Genomic DNA, 24,219 nt, shown 5'->3' with positions numbered 1-24,219 from the left:
ACACAGAATCGGAAACAGGCTCCAGGCTCTGAGCCATCAGCCCAGAGCCTGACGTGGGGCTCGAACTCACGGACCGCGAGATCGTGACCTGGCTGAAGTCGGACGCTTAACCGACTGTGCCACCCAGGCGCCCCGACAGAAGTATTTTTAAATAAATGAACTATAAAACAAAATTAAGAAGACCAAGCCACTTGCTAAAGATAAATTCTTGAAATACAAAGCTCTTTGTGAAGCTGAAACTATGAGCCTCCTGGGTTCAACTCCCAGAGATGGACAAGAGTCTACATCCTGTAGAGATAGTAACAGAGATTAAAAATGCCCTGTGCAAGGCTGAAACAGAATTCTACCTCACTGAAACTAATGCCTGGGACGGAAGGGCTCTGCTGCCTATAAAAGGAGCTGGAAAAGGCTACTTACTAATCCTTACCTGGGGCTATACTTTGAATGAAGTTAGGTGACCAGTGAGCAGAAGTATAGAAGTCTTTTAGTCTGTCTTTTCTTGGGAGAGATAAGGCTGATTCTGATGCTATCGAGAATCAGGAACCACACCTCCAATATAAGACATGGTTTCAGACTGGACACCCTAGGGCCAAGATGTGGGCACATACAAAAACACTGGATAAGGGCGAAAACAAAAAACTTCTAACATGAGAATGCAAAACTGAATTCCAAAACACAGGAGGGAAAAAAAAAACCAACTAACATGGACAAACAAAACAATAGACATGAAGAGGAAAAAATTTTAAACAGAAACCAAATCAGAATAGGTGGCTATTAGAGACAGAGATCCTGAAAAGGAAAAAATATTCACTGAAAATTAAAACAACTGAGGCCACGTAAACTCTAGCTGAATAAAGTCAAGAGGGTAATTAGTAAATTGAAAACTGATAATTAGGTAGTATCTGGAACATAACACAGAGATTAAAACGAACACCACAAAAGCAATATTCAAAAATTTAGGGGCGCCTGGCTGACTAAGTCAGTAAAGCATGTGACTCTTGATCTCAGGAATGTAAGTTCAAGTCTCATGTTAGGTGTAGAAATTACTTAAAAATAAATTTTTTAAAAAGACGGGGCGCCTGTGTTAAGCGTCTGACTTCGGCTCAGGTCATGATCTCACAGCTCATGGGTTCGAGCCCCGCACCAGGCTCTGTGCTGACAGCTCAGAGCCTGGAGCCTGCTTCTGATTCCGTGTCTCCCTCTCTCTCTGCCCCAACCCACTCGCATTCTGTCTCTTTCTCTCTCAAAAATAAACATTAAAAATTTTTTAAAAAGAAAAATATAAAGGTTAAAGAATTTTCTAGAATTGAAAGATACTCGTCTTTAGATCAACAATGCACATCAACCACATATTTCAAGGAATACTTACATACGGCACAGCATACACATATCTAGGCATATGAGAATGTGTTTAGAATAGTAATATTTATATCACACTTAAAAACAGGACTCTGTCCTACATACATTTTACATAGATTAATGTAATCACTGCTACAACCCCCCCACAACACAGATAATATCTCATTATCTCTGTTTGCAACTTGCCAAAGGTCACACAGTAGTGACAGATACAGAAAAGGAATCTTTTTAAAACTATCAGAGAGAAAAATTATATACAAAAGCCGAACAGCTAGGTAGAAACCAGACTTCTCAGGGAGTCAAGTTTCATAATACAATGAAATAATACCTTGAGGGTACTAATAGGAAAGGGGGGTACCTATTAGCCAAAAAGTCTTTATTTGCTAAAAAAGAAAGAAATGTATAAAATATACTTTCAGACAAAAACTACAGATATCTACAGGCCACACTCTATTATTAACAATATTACTAGAGGATATACTTTAGCAAGAAAGGTAAATCCAGGAATGAGATATAAGGAACAGTTAAGCATAATAAAATATATTGGCTGATTACATTAGGTGTTAAATATAAAAAAGAAAATGACTTTTTTATGCTACAAAAAGAGGAAATAAAATTATAGACAGTTATACAGAAGACAAAGGAATGTTGTGTTTAATCAAATATGAGCTCACAGAAAAAAAAACTCACCAAATATACAAGGACATGAGTAGGAGTTAGCATGACAAATAAGATATAAAATAACTACGTAAGGAGTATTTAACAAGATTTCTCTCTCTCTCTCTCTCTCTCTCTCTCTCTCTCTCACTCACACACACACACACACACACACACACACACACACACACACGAAAATGAGAAGAAATTTTTTAAAAATCACCAGGCAAATTGGGAAAGAATTAAATGCCACTTTTGGAAATTAAGAATTAAAAATTTATTTACTTATTTTTAATGTTTATTTATATTTGAGAGAGAGAGAGAGAGAGCGCGCGCACAAGCGGGGTGGGGGCAGAGAAAGAGAGGGAGACACAGAATCAGAAGCAGGCTCCAGGCTCTGAGTTGTCAGCACACAGTCTGACACGGGGCTTTAACTCATGAGTGCCGTGAGATCATGACCAGAGCTGAAGTCAGACGCCTGACTGACTGAGCCACCCAGGTGCCCCGAGAATTAAAAATTTTTTAAAAGAATTAAAAATTTGTTGATAACAAAATTTCAAAGGATGACAACAGACTAAAAACGAACGCAATAAATGTAGTTGACTGATTTGAAGAAATAAATAAAATTATGTTCACTTCAAAAAAACCTACAACCAAAGGATGAGGGAAAGGGGAAGGAGAAATAGAAAATCAAATTCTCCATAAACAGAAAGTAGCATAAATAGTCCACATAAGTAGGTTCTTAGAAATTTAAGACTTGGACATTGTAGGACCCCTGAAAGCCCAGGAACTATTAACTAATCTCTCTCTGTTGATGTCAACTCCCTAGAACATGGTAGTAGTAGCAGAGTTCTTTATACTCTATAATCAATATTTATTCCACTATGAAATCAGAAAACACCAGTAAAATAATGGTACCTTACTCTATACATACAGCTTAATCTCATTTAACAAACGCTCCTCTAGTATCTCATATTTTATTTATTTTTAATTGTGTATGTGAGAGAGAGAGCGCACAGGCAAGCAGGGGAGAGGGGCAGAGGGAGATAGAGAAACTTAAGCAGGCTCCACACTCAGCACGGAGCCTAACATGGGGCTCAATCCCACAACACTGGGATCATCACCTGAGCCAAAAATCAAGAGTCAGATGCTCAACCAAGCCATCCAGGTGACCCATTATCTATTTTCTAAATATACATAAATCATAGTCTCTAAATTTGTACATCTTTATTTATTTTTATTTAATTTTTATTTATTTTTGAGAGAGAGAGTGCAAGCAGAAGAGGGGCAGAGAGAGAGGGAGACCCAGAATCCGAAGCAGGCTATAGGCTCTGAGCTGTCAGCCCCCCACCCACCATGTGGGGCTCAAACTCACAGACCACAGATCATGACCTGAGTTGAAGTCACTCTTAACCAACTGAGCCACCCAGGCAGCCCCATCTTACTTCAGTTAGAAGTTTCTTATAGGGTCCATTAGTTTGCAGCTCATAGGGCTAACACCTCCGGAATGTTGCTCCAATCTCCCTCAGGCCTAAAATATTTTCACAGGTTTCTTATTAAATATTCTTTTAGGGACGCCTGGGTGGCTCAGTCAGTTAAGCGTCCGGCTTCCACTAAGGTCATAATCTCATGGTTCGTGAGTTTGAGCCCCATGTGGGGCTCTGTGATGACAGCTCAGAGCCTGGAGCCTGCTTTAGATTCTGTCTCCCTCTTTAGATTCTGTCTGCCCCTCCCCTGCTCATGCTCTGTCTCTCTCTCTCTCCTTCAAAAATAAACATTAAAAAAATAAAATTTAAATATTCTTTTAATAAAGCTCAATCTGATAGTCAGTTAAATCAACAAATAACTGTACTCTTAAGTTTCTCCTACAATATAACCTATAAAAGAATTATGCAGATTTATAATAGAGTTCTTTTGAAAAGAAACACATCCTTGTTATTAAAAAAAATTATTCACACATTTTATAAACTTAGGGTTCCAATACTAAAAACATTTAAATCATATAACATATTTCATGTTAAATAATGAATCTCAATTGTTCTAAAGAAAACTATCTTCATCACCTGCTCCTTTAAAAAGTTATATACAAATACAGTACACAATATTTTTGAGAGAGAGAGTTGGAACAAGCACAAGTTGGAGAAGGGCAGAGAGAGGAGAGGGAAAGAGAGAATCCTAAGCAGGCTCCACACCCAGCATGGAGCCTGATGCAGGGCTGGATCTCACCACTGTGAGATCATGACCTGAGTGGAAATCAAGAGTTGGATGCTTAACCAACTGAGCCACCCAAGCACCCTGGCAATATTTCTGATAAGGAACTGAATATAGGGTTTTAAATATGTCATCAAAAATGTAAAATACACGCACAAACAGTTCCCATCAGTTTTGTACTCCCCTCCTCCCAAATTTTGACTTTGCTTATTACAGGATTTTACTCCTTTAAAACTTGATGTAGGACTGTGGCTCTTTGGGGGCACTTTTAGCAAATGCTCTTAAAATCCTACTGACAATTCTAATCCAACCAGAAGGCCTCTGATCTATCAAATCAAATCTTCTTTGGCAGAAGCAACCTCTCAATTAGTGTGATTCTGCCCCTCCAATTTGAAATTCTAGAGGGGACAGTGCCATTCAATTTTCTGTGGAATATCTCTGAACAATAATCCCAAGCTAATAAGGGTTTCCCATGCTGCACTGGTTCAAACCTGAAGATCTTCAAACAACCCCCAAAAAACAAAAAACATACAAACAAACAAATAAACAAACAAAACCATGACTATAGTTAAGCTTCAAAGTTCCTATACAAAGTTCTGGAAAGAAAATATATCAAGGGCATTAAATCTCATCAGAAAATGGAATTATCATTTGTGTCTCACTGACATTATGACTAAAATTCAACATTCAGAACTGAGAACTTAAAAAAATCCCTTTCTTCTACTACATTATAACATCTTTGCCTTTTCTTCCCTCTAGGTCTTATTCTCTCCTACACAGCCTCCAAGTTTTATTCTTGTATCTACAAATTCAGTCTCCTTGCAAAAACTTTATACCATTTCTCTTCCTGTTCTTACAACCTTGATCACAATCTCTTCTATTTTCCTGTTCTTGCCTTTAATTGTTTCTCATTCTTGGGTTTAGGGGAGTAAGAAGGTAGAGTTCAGGCAAGTCAGCTGCAAGGGGAAACATTTCAGTGAACTCATCAAGATTGAGTTTACAAGGTAGAAGAGAAATGGCTACTACACACACTTCAGGGAAAGCTGAGGGGCTACTGAGCAACCCACAGTACTGGAGATGAGGACTAATGGAACATGTTCTTTGAAGTTTTAATACTAGTGAAGAGCCTGATTCTTGGTTTAAATTTGGATACAGTCTTCCAATTACTGAATAATTTTTCCTGGTCAGAGGACAAGGAAACCACCATTATTCAAGCTATAAAAGGAGGCTACATTATTCATCACTGGTTATCTCATAAGATATACAACATGCTTATAAACTGATCAGAAAGTTATCTAAGATTGCATTTATATGAAATATCAAAAAAAAATCTACAGAGACAAGAAAGTAGATGAGTGGTTGACAAGGGCTGGAGGAGAGGAGAATGGGGAGTGACTGCTAATGAGTATAAAGTTTCTTTGGGGGAGATATAAATGTGCTAAAATTACATTGTGGTTAATGGTTGCACAATTCTGCAAATACGCTAAAAACTACCGAGATACAAACTTTAAGTGGGTCAATTTTATGCTATGTGAGTTATATCTCAATAAAGACTGTTCAATAAAGCCATTTAAAAAGATGGTTTTACACAGTTTTCTGTATCTGTATTTTATTTTGCATAAAAAGATTATTTTTATTTTTTTCCAAGTTTATTTATTTTTGAAAGCAGGGGAGAGAACGAGTGGGGGGAGGGACAAAGAGATGGGGAGAGAGAGAATCTCAAGCAGGCTCTGAGCTGTCATGGCAGAACCGGATGTGAGGCTCATCTCACAAACCCTGAGATCTTGACCTGAGCCAAAATCAAGAGTCCAGCGCTTAACTGACTGAGCAACGCAGGTGTTCCTGCAATAAAAGATTTTTAAAGATGACTATAGATTATATGGGACAACATGGAAAATACTACATTAAACTTTTTCACAGATTATCTGAAAACTTCCTTAGCTGCCCAATATTTCATCTTACAGCTTCAACTAAATATTGACTTCACTCCTTGAATTAAATATTTCTTCCAAAAAACCAAATTTCATCCAAAGGAATTATAATGCAAAAAGACTGTTACAGAGTTAAATAATACCTAAATTTAAATGTCCTAAATTAAAATCTTAAAAATGAAATTTCAAAAAGCAAACCAAAAGTGACCAAGCAAACCAAGCAAAATAAGTCAAATACAGCTCTTCCATGCTAAATAGCATTTCCATGAAGTCCATGACACAGGTCATTTTTTTCCGACCAAAAATTATTCAAAAATAATTAGTCTTCGCTGAATTAGGTAAAAATATACAACTACCTTGGGGGTGCCTGAGTGGCTGAGTTGGTTAAGTGTCTGACTCTAGATTTTGGCTCAGGTCATGATCTCATGGTCCGAGATCTAGCCCCATGTCAGGCTCTGCACTGAGCAGGGAAACTATTTGGGATTCTCTCTCACCTTCTGCCCCTCCCTTGCTAATGCACACACGTGCTCAATGGCTCTCTCCCTATCAAAATAAATAAATAAACTTAAAGAAAAATGTACAACTTACCCAAACCATAGTTACTTTGTGCAGGCTATGAGCAGCAGTCTCAATTTCACATGGTATGTGCAAGTCAGAGCTTGTTGCTTTTGATGTTTCCTCCATGTTTTCTCACAATTTATTTACTTTATTTTTAAATTTTTAAAATTTGTATTTATTTATGGGGGGGGGGGGGGTGGAGAGCAAGGTGCAGGGGGAGAAAAAGAATCCCAAGCAGGCTCCATGATCCAACGTGGGGCTCGATCCCAGGACCCTGGGATCATGACCTGAGCTGTAATCAAGAGTCAGTTGCTCAACCCAGTGAGCCATTCAGGTGCCCCATATTTCATGATTTTTTAATGTGTCAATATCTTCTAGACATGTGCTGTGATATGAACTACATGCTCCATAAGGTAGTCTTATTAAACTTCTAGGTATGTACTAAAAGTACATACAAAGGTATGTACTGCATAATTTTTAAAAGTAAACTTTAGAAGTACATAATTACCTGAAAAATATCTAAGCTCAATTTAGTTTGAGGTTTCTAGTGACTATAAAAATTAGACACTGACCTATTTTCACTAACAGCTATAGTATGAGCAAAACATTGAAAAGATGTGGAAAACATGGAGCTATTTAAAGTTTTCTAAGAATGTTCTATAGTATTCACAATTTCAATTTGCCTCATCTGTCAACTATTTCAAATTTCTCAGTTTTGAATAACTGTCTACAGAAGTGGATTCAATTTCCAGTCTGTTATTTTTTAATCCTTGCATATTTGAGGATTCAGACTCAGACTGACCTAGAAAATAACTGACTCCCTTAGCCAATCCATCCTTTTTCCTTTTGCTTAAAATAAACAAACCCCCGTGTGACTGAGCATTTATATGTTTGCTGATAACCTGAAAGCGGAAATAAAACTTACTAAATATTTAAGACAATAAAAGATTTATTGTCTTAACAATATGTAGCAATTCTAAGTATTTTACACAAAATACAGAAAAGAGGACCAAAAAATATTTGCCTCTAAGAGAAAGGCTTTGGTCCATACATTTCAAAACAGATTCATTCACTGAGTCCACAAGTTTTGATGAGATGTTTTGTGTATGGAAAAGGGTGTTGGGGAAGAGAAAACATTTGTTTTTTTTTAAGTGAAGATTCTATCTTTCTAAGAGCTTAAAAAAATATATACCCAACTACCTCCTATACTTGATTAGCCACACCTCAAATGACATGACCTAAAGTGAATTTTTCAATGCCCTGCCACTTCTACTCAGTTCCCTGTGTCAGGAAATAGATCTACCATTAGTCATAAGCTCACAGAATCCTGTATTCTACCCTTATCATAGCACAGAAGACCCTGTGAATTCTCACTCATTTTAGATTGTAAGATCCATGAGGGAAGGGATTATGTCTTTTTTGTTCATAGTACTTTGCATATAGTCAGACACTTGTTTAATATGTAGGACAAAGGAGTGACAGCCATTATCATGACTTCTCTCTTGTCAACAGAGTTAGGAATTCTTTTCTACCCAGGAAAGGTATTCCCGGACGATGACCTCTGCAAACAAACTATATCCTACCATTTCCATCTTGTTATTCTACAAAATGCATAATCTAATTTTTAAAATCTCTACAGACATTTAATTGATTTCTAGTAAGAAAGTATTGGACCCTAAAACAAATGTGCAGCCTATTAATCAAAAATCTGATTTTCAGATTAGTGTTCATTAATGACTTTTAAAAGTTTCTTGACATCATTAGTTACATACTCTTATTGTTGAAAAATGCCACAGAAGACATACCAGAGGAAACAAAAGAGAAAGATGTTGTTTTGACTGTAAGTTAGAGCCTATACAGTCTCTTTCCCTGTGCTATTTATCTGCTCAATCAATAGTCATGAATGGGTAAAATTTTAAAAGTCTTTTCTATATGAGAAGCAAAGTATAAGGTAATTTAAAAAAATTTTTTTAATGTTTATTTTTGAGACAGAGAGAGAGACAGAGCATGAATGGGGGAGGGTCAGAGAGAGAGGGAGACACAGAATCTGAAGCAGGCTCCAGGCTCTGAGCTGTCAGCACAGAGCCCGACGCGGGGCTCAAACTCACGGACCGTGATATCATGACCTGAGCCGAAGTAGGACGCTTAACTGACTGAGCCACCCAGGCACCCCAAGTACAAGGTAATTTAGACACAAAGGAATAATTTCTGAGAGCTAAGAAATCCACTTTCAATATATTTTAGACAAAAGTATCTTTAACTTAGTCTGGGAGTTTTAGTGTATAAAATGAATTAATCTCATTTGCACTTAAGGAGCTCCTTATTCTATTGACTATAGCAAACCATTACACTAGATCACACTAGACCCCTGACTAGTAGAAATACTTACTTATACTATCAGGAAGCATTTACATAGATAGAGAAAAATGAAGATGACAGATATGGAGTAATTAATACAGGGTTAAGTTGTGGGTTGACAGCAAAACAAAATCTGCTATTTCTAAGATCAGCCCCTAACATCCCAAACAGGCTTACACACTCTCAGCAGGGATAATAACTACTGTTTTAAATAGTGAAAATTTTATTTACTATCTATTTACATTCTAAAGCATAATGGCATACTGCAAAGATGTTTTTCTAAAGCCTGGTAAGCAATCTGTAAACAATTGTAAACCTTGTAAACAATCCTGTTTGCAAAACAAGAGAAGAAGAACCAATATATAGCCACTCATTGTTTACCCTTAATATTTTCATTTCTGAAATTTGGTAACAAAGGTAAGTAAGCAAGTTGCATCTCCTATAGATATAATGTCAAATTAGATGCACTTTTCTACCACTCACACTAAAGAAAAGGAGCAATAGTTAAAAAACAAAAACAAACAAAAAAAGCCAAGGCCTTTATTCAGTCAGTAATGAATTACATTCTTAGAAACACCAGAATAGTTCTTGAATAACATATTAAGAGAAATAATTAAGCTACATATAGCATGACTCAAAACACACAAAAAACCCATTTATCTATCTACATCCCTGCCTGAGATAGTCATAACACAGATTTGAATAAAAAGAACGAGCCTAAATTTAAAATGGATTGTACGTGACCTATGCTCTCATAGTTTGCTATATTTCTGGCTCACAATCAATTTTCTTTGTCATGTGTTCATCAGAAAGTAAGCAAGGAGACTACAAGGATTAAACAATCCAATATTGAACACCTACTTAAAACAAATGAAACCTGGTCCTTGCTTTTAAAGATTTATTTTTAAAAAATCTTAATAAGGAAATATTCCATTTATAGTATAACTTTTACTGTAAGCCCAATTAGGTAGCTTATGCTATATTCTTAAATTCACTAAGAATTCTTCTTAAATTCACTAAGAATTTCATTTGAATAAAGGAATGATGAAATCATGTCAGTGGGTTGCAAAGTAGTGAACATAAGTAAGGTAAAACTGCATGTGGCTTATGGTACCAGTTATATTATGCCTTTATCTTATATTCTTTTTATGTAACAAAATTTAATAGTTCTTGGTAAAAAGCTCCTTTTTAAAAAAAAGATTTTATTTTTAAGTAATCTCCACATCCAACAGTGGGGCTCAAACTCACAATCCAGACATCAAAGGTCACATACTCCATGGACGTGAGCCAGCCAGTGGCCCCAGTACTTGGTAAAAAGCTCTAAAGAGAGCTGACATGATGTGACATATGACACTATACTTTTCAAATTTAGTGTACACGTCTACCTCAGACCCAGCTCAATCACAAGATTCACTCATTGAGTATGATGGAAATGTAGTTATAAGCTTCAAAATCAAAGATTTTCTTTGTATCTATTTATTTAGAGAGAAAAAGAGAGAGCGCGTGCATGAGCAGGGGAAGAGCAGATAGAGAAGGGAAGAGAGAATCCCAAGCAGGCTCAGCACTGTTAGTGCAGAGCCCGATGTGGGGCTCGATCCCACGAACTGTGAGATCATGACCTGAGCTGAAATCAAGAGGTGGATGCTTAATCAGGTCACGTAGGTGGCTCAGTTGGTTAAGTAAGCATCTGACTTCAGCTCAGGTCATGATCTCACAGCTTGTGAGTTCAAGCCCCACGTCGGGCTGTGTGCTGACAGCCTGGAGCCTGGAGCCAGGAGCCTGTTTCAAGTTCTGTTTTTCCCTCTCTCTGCCTCTCCTCCCCCCCTCCCCCCGCAACGCTGTCACTCTCTCAAAAATAAATGAACATCAAAAGAAAAATTTTTTTTTAAAGAACTGGGTGCTTAACCGACTGAGCCGCTCAGGCACCGCAGTATAATCAAAGATTTTCTAAACCATCACAACTGCCAACAATTTCTTTTAGCAGAAGCAATAAAACTGCATATATATAACAACTATGAGAAGTCCAAGGACATGTGTTTAGCTTCTGTTACTAGCTGTGAAACTGAACAAGTAACTTAACCTGTCTCAATTTCCTCATCTGTTAAGATACAACTAACAGTAATATCTACCTCATATACAGAAATATGAAGATTTAATGAGATAGTAATTAAAAATTTTCTATGATAATGCCTGGCATACTGCTCAATAATATTAGCTATCAGTGTTAGTAGCTAATGTTAAAGCTAGAAAAACTTAAAAGGCACACAAAGAATCAAATTTATGATTCTGGTCTCATTAGTATCATACCTCAATAAAGGAGTCTAAGCAGCCACAGACTGTCTATATAAAATTATTCATTTTAAAATTAAAAAGGAAATTTTACTATGCATTTTTCAAATACTGGAAATAGTTTAACAGTTTGATATGGTTTAAAGTTTAGCTTTAAGGTTCATATGAACAGACTATTCATAATGTTAGACATTTATTTTGGTTAAAATTAAATCAGTTGAGTTATCTCCCATCTTTAACTAATACATCATCTAATTACTGTGATTCCACCACTCCGGTTAAAAGGTTGCCTAAGTCATAATATCTGCAAATATAACTCTGGAAAGAGATGCAAGATTATGAATGTCCTATTAACTCTTAACTGGAAATTAAAATGAAACCATTAGGTCTAGAATCAATCAACCTAATTTTCTACACCAAAGGAAGAACTCTCCCACATTTCTGATTTGTATGATCTTCACACTTAAATATCCAGGTTCAACGAAAATAATACACAGGAAGAAAAGCAGCAATGTCCACTACTTGAAAGCTCTTAACTTTTTCCACCACCTCCAAAGCAATCACTCCCACTCTCAGGTAGATTGTGCCTAATATTTACAAAATATCTGAGTATCTACTATCCACAAGGTCCTGTGGTAGGCTTCAGGGATAATAAAAAGCTATTGTATTTTCCCCGTCAGAATTTGTAATTAAATTGAACAATTATAATTACAACACAGACACCTAGCAGTATACTATTAAAGCCACACAAATAATACAATAGATACTACTATAGAAGTACAGAGAAATGAGAGATGAAACATTGTGATCAGAGAAGGCTTTGTGGGAGAGGAAATACTAGAAAAGAGCTTTGATACAGAGGAAAGCAAAAGCTGGAAAAGGAAGGGCAAGAATTCCAAGCTACCACTTAGCATGAGTGACAGACAATCCACTGAGAGAAAAGTACAGGGTGTGTTCTAGAGATGGAAAGCGTACCAGTTCGGCTGAAATAGAGCAGTCCTGAGGTTCAGTCATGGAAAGTGTCAAAAGCCCAACAAAGATTTCTAAACTTTATTCTGGAGGAAAAGGGAATCACTGAGTATGCTGAGCAAAGAAATAATATGGTGCAAATAGTTTATTAGGACGGGGTTTGTAATGGTTTATAGAATGGGGGAGGGAGATGCAGCACAAGATGAAAGTGGGAAAGACCAGCTGGAGTGCTGAAACCATGGTCTGGTATGAAGTGACAAGACCTGTAGTATTTCAATACAATTTTTCAACCTTAAAGGACACAGGAGCCACCTGAAAACCTTAATATATTTATGTAAAGACTCCCTATTTTTTTTTTTTTTACAAGAACTGGTTAATTAGAATAATTTAGTTTTCTCACTCTCTCACATTTTTTTCCTGTAGCAGTATCTTCTTGCCCATTTCTAATCATAGACTGTAACTCCTCTTCAAAATAGCAACCCTTGTCTTTCCTCACTTACTGATCACTCTAGTCTAAACATTCACGGTTGCTTTATTACTCTTATTCTTTATCCTCTGTTTAACTGTCTATTCCCACCTAACCAACTCCAAACCCATGACCTCCCCAGCTTCATATAATCAAATAGATCTAATCATACTCTCTTCCATTACCTCTTAACTTTTTCACTTTTATAGATATATATAAGTTCTATATGCCTACAATCTTTACAACTTCTTCTAAAGTCTCTACTCAATCTCTTATAGTATGGCTTTCAGGTTCACTGCTAAAACTGTGCTCAAAGACTCAGTAAGTCTCTATTCCTGTATCTCAAGATTTCACAAACTCAATAGCAGCTACTATTTATCTAGTACTTTCTTCATGGTAGAAGAAGTCAAGTATTTTACACAATCATCTCACTTAATCTTCAAGAATATCTTATGAGAAAGACTTTTCCATATGACAAATAAAGAAAACTAAGACTTAGAGAAATCAAGTGGCTTGCTCCAAATAACCCCACTAGGAAATTCTACCACCTTCTCCCCTCTAAAGCCTTTAATGTTGTTGTATTGACTGTATGTACATAGAAACATTTCCCTTAATCCTTCATTAAGGATACCAACCATTTGAGAATATTGATTCCATTCCTCAATCTGAACAATGATAGGTGAAGACATAAAACTGTCTAGCTCTGTTGACTTCTGAAACTTGGGGAATGACAAAATGAATTTAACTTCTGAATGTTTTCAGAAGACACTCTTGTAATGGATGACTTAATCTGAATCATAGTGTTAACATTCAGCTTTTCAATTTTTGATTCCTAGGAACAAGAAGGCTCATTTAATTGGGACAAATTCACTTAGGAAGATTTTGAAAATACTTTTATATCTACATAGTTCTGATTCTGGCATGTTACTTAGATTCTGAGTCTGTATTTCTTCATTTGTAAAACAGAGATAACATCATATATGTTAGAGGGTTGTGGTGAAAATTAAAGCTTGACAAATAATAAACTATGGCTTTTATTATTCACTTTATCTAGAAGTATTTTGGTCTCATAGGATTTTAATTTAAATCATACCAGTGACAAAAACTCTAATGACTTTCAATCCAGATCCTACATAAACTCAGTCAATGGATTCCAAATAAACATATTAAGAATTATAAAAGCTCAAGCTCCCTTCTTCATCACACATTCAAGGAATGTTTAAAACATCTCTTATTTTTATAAACACATGTATCAATAGTCTACTTTATTAATACACATTAACATCTAGTACTTTTCCCTCAGTCTCTTTAAAAAATTCTAAAGTCTATTAGATTTTAGATAAAGGTACACAGAAGCTCACCTCTCTTAAACCTTTACTTTCTCCAGCTCCTCCTACCTGCCTCAGCAAAAGAAAAGCTAGGTAAAGAGATTATCTAGGTAGAATATAGATAGCTAGGACTTGCAAACGTCAAAATCATCAAGCAATATATTCTGGAGACTCAATCAAATACAAAATCTTTACTCATGTAATATGAAGCACATTAGAAAGAGCAAAAGAAGAATATAATCAACCTTTTGATTTTGATATCACTTAACCCAAGCTCCTTTCATATTAGGGCAGTTCGTCATCCCAGACAGAAATTCATTGAATTTCTTGGTTAATAATGCAATAATAGATGAAGCAACTGAATTTTAAAAATTTTGCCACCAACATTATTTGAAATGTAAGAACACATTCTGGCATAAAATTACTACCCAAGGTACAAGAAGAAACAAACTTTTGCCCAGTTGCCTCACACCTTCCCTTCACCCATCGTCCACATATTTCACAGGGCCACACCTTGTTTTATCTTCTTGCTTAACTCTTATAGGACTCCACTTGAGCCAATTTTCTTACATGGCTGCCTCACTTCTCTGATCTAAGGACGGAAAGTAATCAGTACCACTCAGAGGCAGATGCTCAGGCAAGAGTTCGATAATCACTTGGGGGGGGGGGAAGGAGGAGGAGGGGGATCATCAAAATATCACCCTATAATTAATTATTTCTACATGATCATAGACTTACACCTTAAGAAATTAATCCAGCTCTCATGCGTGAGCACTTCAAGGATAATAAGCTCTCTGTGGACATGTCAGTCTTTAAATTATTAAATAAACATTCATAGTTAAACCAGAATCAGCTACACATTCTGTTGGCCATTATACAGTCTAGGCATAATGTGAACAAATTCAAAGACTGTAAGTTTTTGGTAACTGTTTAGCAATGTTTACAATGTGACAACATGACGTTGCTATAGATTCCTTTGGAAAAAAGTTAGGTATTAGGAAACAAATTTTCACACAAAGGTTTATTAACAAGTCAAGATAGCAAGACCCAGCCTGAACTCACAGAAAGATATAATGTGTTCTTATAACGCCCTTCACATCAAACTACCCAGGGTCCTGTGCTTGTTCAAGCCTATAGTCTCAACCACCCTCTGTCTCCGACCTAAGAGTTCTTCCTTCCTCTTTCTCCTAAGAGTTTTTCTAGACTTCCCAATCCCAACAGAAAAATCAATAAAGCCTACCTACAGGACTATCTTCCCTAAAGAAGAATCACAAATTTAAAATTCTTTTAATTAAGACACTTATTTCTAAGTAACACACATCTTTAGAACACTGAAACATCTAAATGCCTGGTATGGTCAAGGCATACTGAATAGACAATGTTAACAGAATAAAAAAATTTAACTGGGCATGCATTTGACAATAGAGTATACCACTTTAGCTTTACCAATATGCAAAAGCTGAGACTTAAAAGGTTAAAGGATTTGTCCATGGACACAGATATTTTGGAGCACAGCCATGACTAAACATTTCTTATCTCCCAGCGCAGTGTCCCTTCAACAGGTTATATTGTAATTATGATCATCACTTCAGCCCTTCAATCTAAAATATAAAAAAATACAACCTGTGTTTTAAAAGAATGTGAAAACAAATTTATGTAAATTTCCACCAAAAAAGAAATTTTGATGACGCCAGCATTTAACACAGTTATTTCTCAAATATAACCTGAGATAGCTAGCCAAACCTTACTGGTCTTCTTAATATACCCCTCCCATAATAAAATTACTTCACTGAGGTCAAAAATGTTTGAGGATATCAAATCAAAAATGTCTTAAGCAACTTCCATGTGAAGTTCTCATTAATGGCTGCAACTTGCAACTTAAAAGTAATCATCCCTACATGACTGAATGTTTATTCAGATATATGTGAGTTATACATAAGAACAGAACTACAACACGAGGCCAGGGATGTGACTTTGGGCTTCAATTTTTTGACCAAAGAAACATTAAATCAAAGGTAACATCTAGGATTAGAAAATAGGCAGTGGGGTGGGTCACCATCTCTCTAATCAGTTTTCTACTCTGTAAAGAGTTACAGAAATGCAGTATTTGTAAAAGGCCCAATATGTTAAAAAGATAAAAGCTGTAAAAGTGAAGTTGTTCCAATTAGAGAGGAATTGGGGAGTAAGCCCAGTTGGACTCCTGTGAGCTCTGGAACTCAGAAAGCTCAGCAGAGTACAGTTTAAATAAATAAATCCTCTGACTCTTCAGAGCTCTTTGCATCTTAAAAAAAAAAAAAAAAAAAAAAAAGTGGTTGGGTTTAAAATCCCATCGTGCGAGTTTGAAAAGATTAAGCCTTTTTCCTCAGAACCATTTTTTTAATTTCGAATGTCTAATACCTATATCCCACTGATTTTTACACCTCCCATTACTCTTCCAATCACTTCTTACAATTCATTCGGCTCATTATTCCAATTAGCAGAAAATTCAGTGGGGAGGGTAGGGGCGGCGCAGATTTCTTTGGACAACTTAAGAACGACCTTTGTGGATTTGTAAGTCCCATGCGGTGCTTGAGAAGAGAGAAGGAAAAAGACCTCAGGTGGGTGATGAAATGTTCAAAACGTATCTAAACTGCGGTGCTAAAAGGCTCTCCACAGCCAGCTGTCTTTCAAGAAAATATTTAAAATCTACAGGCAGAACAGAACCATACCTCAACCATCAAACTCTGACGTTAAGAACTTTTACCAATTTACACAGTTAAAAATACGAGAAGAAATCAGTGTGATTTACTCCAATGCATTTGTTCGATGCCTTAATAATGAATGAACTGGAGGCATCACAGACTGGAGTTCAGAAAGAGCCTCACTCTCAGCTCAGCCCCCCTATAAACCTGAAGCAAACCGTCCAGAATTTGGTGCCTCGAGGCTAAGTCCGGTCCAGAGGAAGCCAACCCCCTTCTTTCTCCCGGCCTCCCTCCCAGGGGTTGGAGCCCTGGGCGGCCCGGCGGGCAGGGGCGGGGGGAGGGGGGAGGGGGCGGGCGCCGCGACGCCCCACTCCTCGCCCCGGAAAAAAGTTCCGCCCGCCGCTCTCGAGCCAGGATGGCCTGCGGCCCTCGCCCGCGTCGCGGCCACGAACACCCGCCCGGCCTCGGCGGCGGGAGGGTCGCGCCCCCTCCCCAAGCCGCCGCCACCAACACTCCGCCCCCGCCTCCCTGCCGCCACCGCCCTCGCGGAGCGTTAACCCCTCGCCGCCCGCCGCCCGGCTTCGGGAAGGAGGCCGGGCCAGGGGGTGGAGTTGTCGTGTCTCCTCCCGGGAGCGCCCGGGCAGACGCCCGGCTTGTTTACAGGCCCCAGGCCCAGGCCTGGCCGCCACCGCCGCCGCGCAGGCCCGCGCCGTCCGCCCGCCCGCCCTCGGCCCAAGCGTCGCGCTTACCCGGAGCAGCCGCGGGCGGGCAGGTCCCTGGTCGGCCAAGGCAGCGGCGGCGACGGCGGCCGGGGAGGGGGCTGGAAGGGGGTCACCGCGGCGGCCGCCGGCCAGGTCAGGCCGGGGAGGGGGCGGAGGAGGGGAGGAGCCGGGCTGCGTCCGGGCCCCCGGCTCTCGGCGCCCTCGCGACTCAGATCATCCGGGCGTTGGAGCGGGAGGCGGAGAGCGGGTCCCGGAGGAGGAGGAGGAAGAGCCAAAGATTCATCGCTTTCGCGCCCCACCTGCCTTGCGCCCCCCCACCCCCCCTCCCCAACCACCCGTTCTGGCGCTGCAGCCGCCCGAGCACCCGAAGCTGCGGGCCGGGCCGGCGCCGAGACCACTGCTCCCTCGCTCCCGCGCGCGCTCCCGTCCCTAGCGCCGGCGCCACCGCCGCCTCGAGCGCGTCCCCGCGCAGGCGCGCTCACGACGGCGCCGTGCGGCCCCTCCCCGACTCCTCTGTCAGCCCCGCCCCGGCGGCTCAGCGGCCGCTACAGCTGCGGCGCGGCGGAGCAGCTGGAGAGACCCGGATGTCGTTGGGCAGGAACTGCGGCGAGGGCCGGCAGGCGGGGGAGGGGCGGCCGCAGATGACATCACTGCCCTACCCTGCTTCTCTCGCCGCAGCCCCCTCGCGGCCAGGGCCCCAGGCGAAGGCCGAACGGAGCATCCGAATGCCGGATCAGAACCGGCACTGGGGTCGTTATGCCCCTGGTGTTGGGGGCTGGACAGAGTGTGTGAGTGTAAGGCGCCCCGGCCGTCGAGAGCTTCTCCAAGCCCGACAGTCTGTCCAGCAGGGACTCGGGAGCTCCCCCTTAGGGCGTCGGCTCCTCCCGCCCCGGCGCTTCCACTTGTCTTAAATACCCCACTCCCTGCAGAGACGCCGTTTTCTGAGCACCGAGGACCGACCTCTTTTCGGCGCAGTCGCGGCCTGGTTGCCGCCTCGCTGCTGTGGTTTAAACGCACTGTTGGATACAGGCTGCGGCCAGACCCCCTCCCCCTGGGCTCTAAGCCACCCTCACTAGTGACCCTGGGAGCCCCACGCAGGTGCTTCTGCTACCACACACCTCGAGTCCCGAAGGGCAGCAACACCCTGCAACCACCCATTCACACGCGAATGCAACCGATACACGGGGCACATGCTCTGAGTTTCTGGCAGGTTTTCCATCTGTAGGTCATCAGATTCCACATTGTATTTATTTGCACATGTTAGACAGTCACGTGATTCTGTCACAGGGGACCTCCTACGACCTCCAGCGAGGTTTAAGGAACTAAAGATTTTTCAAAATCTGGAGGATAATCAGAAACGTAACAGCTGTTTCTGTTAAGAGTTAGAGATCAACTGAACCTAATTGAAACTGCACATGCAGGCGGCCACAATCCAGTTTAGCTAGCTGGTCTACGGAAAACCGACCCACGCTGTTTGCAGACGCCGGGATAGAATGACAAACCCTAGGCGGCCAATGAATCAGAACTGGGAGCAGTACATCACCAGCACGAGTTCCCATTGGCTGGGGTGCCTTTCCCTTTCTTGTCAGAGGCTTAACCTGTTCAGGGATTTGACCTATACCACATTTGCTGGAAGAGAAGTTTAAAAGCAAGATCCGCGTTTTAAAAAGATGCTCTTGTGTATACAAAGAAAAACCAAATAGTTCAGTGTAGGAGGCAGGTACTTTAAAAAGAACACCTGAAAATATTAACCAAATTGTGTTCTGGCCAATAAAAAGGTTAGTATGTGATGAGTCCTATCCGTTTTTATCTGAGGAACTCACTGTAGCAATTTTTACATTGCTACTTACTATCTCCTAAAACCACTTTGCCCCACACCTCCTAGATCAAAAAGCAATCTATTTTTTCTTTTTGTCATTCAACGAACACTTAGCTGTTTTTGAAGCTGTGAAAGGCATTTCCAGTTTTTTCTACATGACTTTCTTTGAGGAAGTTTCTGTTCCTTTCACGTTTAGGCCTGGAACCTGACAACAGGATAAAACAGTATCACCAAATAGTCACTGGGAGGCCCATTCTTCAAGGAACCCAAAAGTCACTCTACCCAATATCTATGGTGTTTGAATTTCTTAGAGTAAGATGACGATGGATCTTTTCCAGGTATACAACGTGAAAATAAAATTCGCTTATGCATTTGGTCCCAGTATCATCTGAGGACACATTTCCTAATTGCTTCTCCATACACTTGCCAAAAAAAAAAAAAAAAGGAAATTAGATCAAAGATCTTTGAAACTGTTCTGTATTGAAATCCTTAATACTTCAGACAAGTAACAGCATGATTTGCATGCTAGTGGACTCATTACCATTCTGAAACTGAAAAGCCCATGTGGCAACCACCATTTGAAGTGCCCTTGGAAAACAAATTTTCTTATTCATAAGGCAGAGCCCGGACAGCCAATGGCAGTAGTGGACCACAGTGAACTTGAAGGGCTTTCCTATCTTTCTGCTTCCTTCGTTCAGGCTCCCATATCTTTCTTCTCTCTGTTCTACACTTGGAGGAGAATCTGGGTCAATTATAGCAGAAGAGGCAGAAAAATAGAAAATATGAGCATAAAGAGATTTTGAAGAAGGCTGCACAGTGTACCACAGACTGCTGATAAAGTTGTACCTTCCTACTATTTCTTATTTCTGGATACAGCTTGCAGGGACATTTTGGTATGAACTAGGAAACTCATGGGTTATAAGCTAACATTTTAAAGTTTGGAACAAAGATATCTTAGTATTGTCTGAATAAATATGCTCGATCTTATAATATCCCCCTCCTTATTATTATACTAAATATTATGTTTCCTAAATATGCTATGGGCAAAACCCAACTATTTAGAAGGGAGGAAAGGACATTGAAAAAAGAGAGTTAAAAGTTTTCTTTTCGTTTGAACTACAAGGCTTTGCTTGGGCCTCCTACACATATTTGGGATGTTCATAGTGAGTTTCTGTGAAACATCAGTGAGCATATATTCCCATAATTGTTTAGTAATTTTTATAGGTACAACACAATCCTACTTTGCGTCAGAAATCTGTTTACATTACAACTACCAAAGAGGAAGATTTTCTGAAAGATTGGCTTTCAAGTCCTGAATTTAACTGTATGTGATTAGCCTAGTAATTGGGAGGCATGCAGTGAGGATGGGGGTGGGGGCCGAGGTGAGGAGTCTGAAGCTCAATCTGGTTAACAATAACACTCTCTCTTCTTTCCCTCCACAATCGTAATTTAAAGTGAAGGTTAAATCACTTGTTCCCAAATTACTATTGTGAATCCACCCAGGAGAGTCACCCATGAGACATCCTAGCTTGGGCCTCTCAAAATAAGGGTCGCCCTTTAAGTGACCCCTCTAGGAAGCACCTGAGAATTCCCCTCGCCTCAGCCATCCTTCCTTTCCCACTGAAGTCAGTCACTCACTACTCAAGAATCACAAAGTCAAGCAGAATGAGATCCAACTCTTCCTCCTCCACCTTCATTACCTGTTCCGCGTTTCTTTCTCACATATATCCTCTTCATATGTCTTCCTCTTCTCTCTTTTCTCATCACTCTTCTCCCTTTCTTCTGTTCTTTTTTGATCTCCTTTGCCCTTCTTTTCCCCATTCTTCTCTTCTCACTTTTTCTTATCTTAGCCCAAATTACAGCCTCTGCTACGCACTTTCTCCTGAAGCAGTACAAATCAGTGGATAGTGCCCCTAAACTAATTTTGTTGGTGGGGGGTGTGCCCCCCACCCTGGTCCTATTTTCTCCATCGTCCTCCTCCCCTTGCACCATGTCAAGTCATGAAACACTTAGGTCTTTAAAGGACTGTCACAGAATGAGAAGGATTAGAGAATCCTGCCCTGTGTGACATCACTGAGGCAGCTCCATTAGGGTGGAGCAGACTCGAGCCAGCAGTCTTGTGTTGCCACTGTGACTCCTCCTAGGCCTTTTGAGGGAAGTGCAGGCCACCATGAACACCACAGGCCAAGGCTTGGAGAGTCTTTAGAGGAGGCTATCACCTCAGGAGAACTGTATATGGCCACAGCTCCACAACATTGGTGTGGATCCTTTGAGACAAATTCATTTGTTCAACAGATAGATAGCTATGGTACGCTAGGCTGGAAGTAGATAAGGATATGAATGGGCAAAGTCCTAGCCCTCAAAGATCTGATATTATAATCAGGGATATAGACACAAAAGCAAACAAATAAGGAAATTAAGATTGTGATCAGTGCTATGAAGAAAACAGATTGGGGAGATGATTTGAAACAGGTGTTCAGAGAAGACCTTTGTAAGAAGGTAGCATTTGAGCTAAAGGATGAGGAGGAGTTAACTTTGCAAAGAATCAGGGGAAAGCTTTCTTGGCAGAGGGGTCAGCATAGGCAAAGGGCCTGATGTGGGAAGACTCTGGCAGAAAAGTTGTCTACAGGCCAAAGAGAAGTTCACCAAGCATAAGGTATACATTTTTTATAAAGGCAATCAAGTTTAGAATTTCAACTTGGGATATTTGGGATACTTAATCAAATTCACGTAGAAACCACCTTCAACAGAGGGGCATGATCCATACAAAATAACTTAGTGAATTTGTGTGGCCCCAAAAGGAAAGCAGCTTGAAAAATCAAAATTACAAAATCAAAAGATCTTTATTCAATAATTAAAAATAAGAAGCATTCTATCACCCCAGGGAGAGATCCCCTCAGACAATCCAACAACAGCTAGAAATGAGTGAAAAGAATCTCTTTTCTCCCAATATAGATAGCTACTCTCAGTAAGTGAAGACTAGCAAAAATTTGGACTTCTCAGAAACAGTTTTTCTGGGTTTACTGTCTATGGTAGGCATTACAGAAGATCTCAAACCATATCTTTGAAAGCGGCAACACATTTTGCATCCTTTTTTTTTTTTTCATGTTTATTTTTGAGAGAACACACATGCGAGCAGAGAGAATCCCGAGCAGGATCTCTACACTGTCAGCACAGAGGCTGATGTGGGGGTTTGAACTCACAAACCATGAGATCATGACCTAAGCCAAAATTAAGAGTCAGATGCTTAACCATCTGAGCCACCAAGGTGCCCCCCCCCCCACTCCATTTTGTATCCTTACTGGTGGTGGCCTGGTTGAACACCAGTGATGAAATGATAATCATAATAAAGACTTTTTTCTGTATCTGGCTCTGCAGTCTTCAAAGCACTCTCACTTAGACCAACCAGTTTAATGCTCACAACATCCCTTGTGGATAGGCAGGGCAAGGACTGTTGTTCTCATCCTTTCCAGAGGAGAAAATGAAGTGTCCAGTAGCAGCAATACAGGGGCACCAGAAGTAACGGCTGGTACCCAGATTTTCCCCTGCATCCTACAGATCATCTCTAGCTTTTACATGCCAGTAATAAAGGCAGCAAGGAAACTGTATGGGCTTAGAGTCAACAGCGGTGTGTGGAGCTGGCTTATACTAGCATTGAGAGCACACTTAGATTTTCAAGGAGTTTGCCAGTAGTTTGTTAAATAAAGCCATTATTAAAATTTAAATTATATAAAACTTCAAAGTAAATAAAATTTAAGCAAAGATAATGTGTATTAAAAACTCACCACTTATGGGGCGCCTGGGTGGCGCAGTCGGTTAAGCGTCCGACTTCAGCCAGGTCACGATCTCGCGGTCTGCGAGTTCGAGCCCCGCGTCGGGCTCTGGGCTGATGGCTCGGAGCCTGGAGCCTGTTTCCGATTCTGTGTCTCCCTCTCTCTCTGCCCCTCCCCTGTTCATGCTCTGTCTCTCTCTGTCCCAAAAATAAATAAGCGTTGAAAAAAACAAAAAACAAAAAAAACTCACCACTTCCAAATTATTTTAATATAGCTTATTATTATCTGTGCTCTTGAGGTTACCTGTCTTGTGTCTGTGTGGTGAAAATTCTCTGTAATGTGTTATTGCACATCTCTTCTCACTGCTCTATTCAGTGACTTCACTTCAGTGGCTTGAAATTGGCTATGAAAGGAGTATTTACACCATAGAAATCAGCAAGTGCCACCATTCAGGACTTAACTTATCACTTTGTTGATTGTCTAGACTTAAGTGACAGAGAAACTGTCAATGCAGATTAAACTTTAAAAAGCATGTTGTGGGTACCTGGACAGCTCACTTGGTTAAGTGTCTGGCTCTTGATTTCAGCTCAGGTCATGATCTCATGGATTGTGAGATTGAGCTCCATGTGGGGCTCTGAGCTGGGAGTAGAACACTCTTAAGGTTCTCTCTTAAGGGTCTCCCTCTGTCCCTCCCCTGATTGTGTGTGGGAGCATTCTCTCTCTCACTCAGTAACTAAATAAATAATAAATAATAAATAAATAAATACAAATACAAAGCATATTATGTCTATAGCTGTTACATGGTGACTGGTACACAACATCCAGTTCTGTACTAGAGCTATTCAGATCATTGACAAAGTAAGTCCCCATACACGTTTGCTGTTTCAGTTTTATCTTAAATATTAACCAACAGACATGTCAGAACTACATTTGGAAAAGCTGATTGTTACACATTTACCAGCATTCCACTGGTTCTCATCCACTGTGCCAACTGGGCCACTTACTGGCTCTGTGACCTTAAGCAAGTCATTTAAATTATTAGCCTCAATTTCATTCTCCATGTTCAACCCCCTTGGACATGGCAGGGATTTAGGGATG

The 24,219-nt window shown here is 40.1% G+C and overlaps 1 protein-coding gene across 3 annotated transcripts in view; it reads right to left on the bottom strand.

The window, feature by feature from the left end:
* PPM1A (protein phosphatase, Mg2+/Mn2+ dependent 1A) overlaps positions 1 to 21,362 on the bottom strand; it is a 49,829-nt gene extending 28,467 nt beyond the window's left edge. Inside the window, exons 1-2 of one of the 3 annotated variants that reach the window (XM_047862916.1) lie at positions 21,049 to 21,117; positions 19,464 to 19,553 (exon numbers count right to left, since the gene is read on the bottom strand). In XM_047862916.1, coding sequence (XP_047718872.1) covers positions 19,464 to 19,553; positions 21,049 to 21,112 — 154 coding nt within the window. In that variant the 5' untranslated portion in view covers positions 21,113 to 21,117. Of the gene's footprint in view, positions 1 to 17,556; positions 17,690 to 19,463; positions 19,554 to 21,048 lie in introns of those variants that run through there. The other 2 variants (XM_047862915.1, XM_047862917.1) reach the window with 2 other exon arrangements.
* Positions 21,363 to 24,219: the final 2,857 nt, after the last annotated feature.

The sequence above is a fragment of the Prionailurus viverrinus genome, chromosome B3 (assembly GCF_022837055.1).
Source record: "Prionailurus viverrinus isolate Anna chromosome B3, UM_Priviv_1.0, whole genome shotgun sequence".
NCBI classification, from domain to species: Eukaryota; Metazoa; Chordata; class Mammalia; order Carnivora; family Felidae; genus Prionailurus; species Prionailurus viverrinus.
The sequence above is the reverse complement of the archived record's forward strand: the minus strand, read 5'-3'. Positions and strand labels throughout refer to the sequence as shown.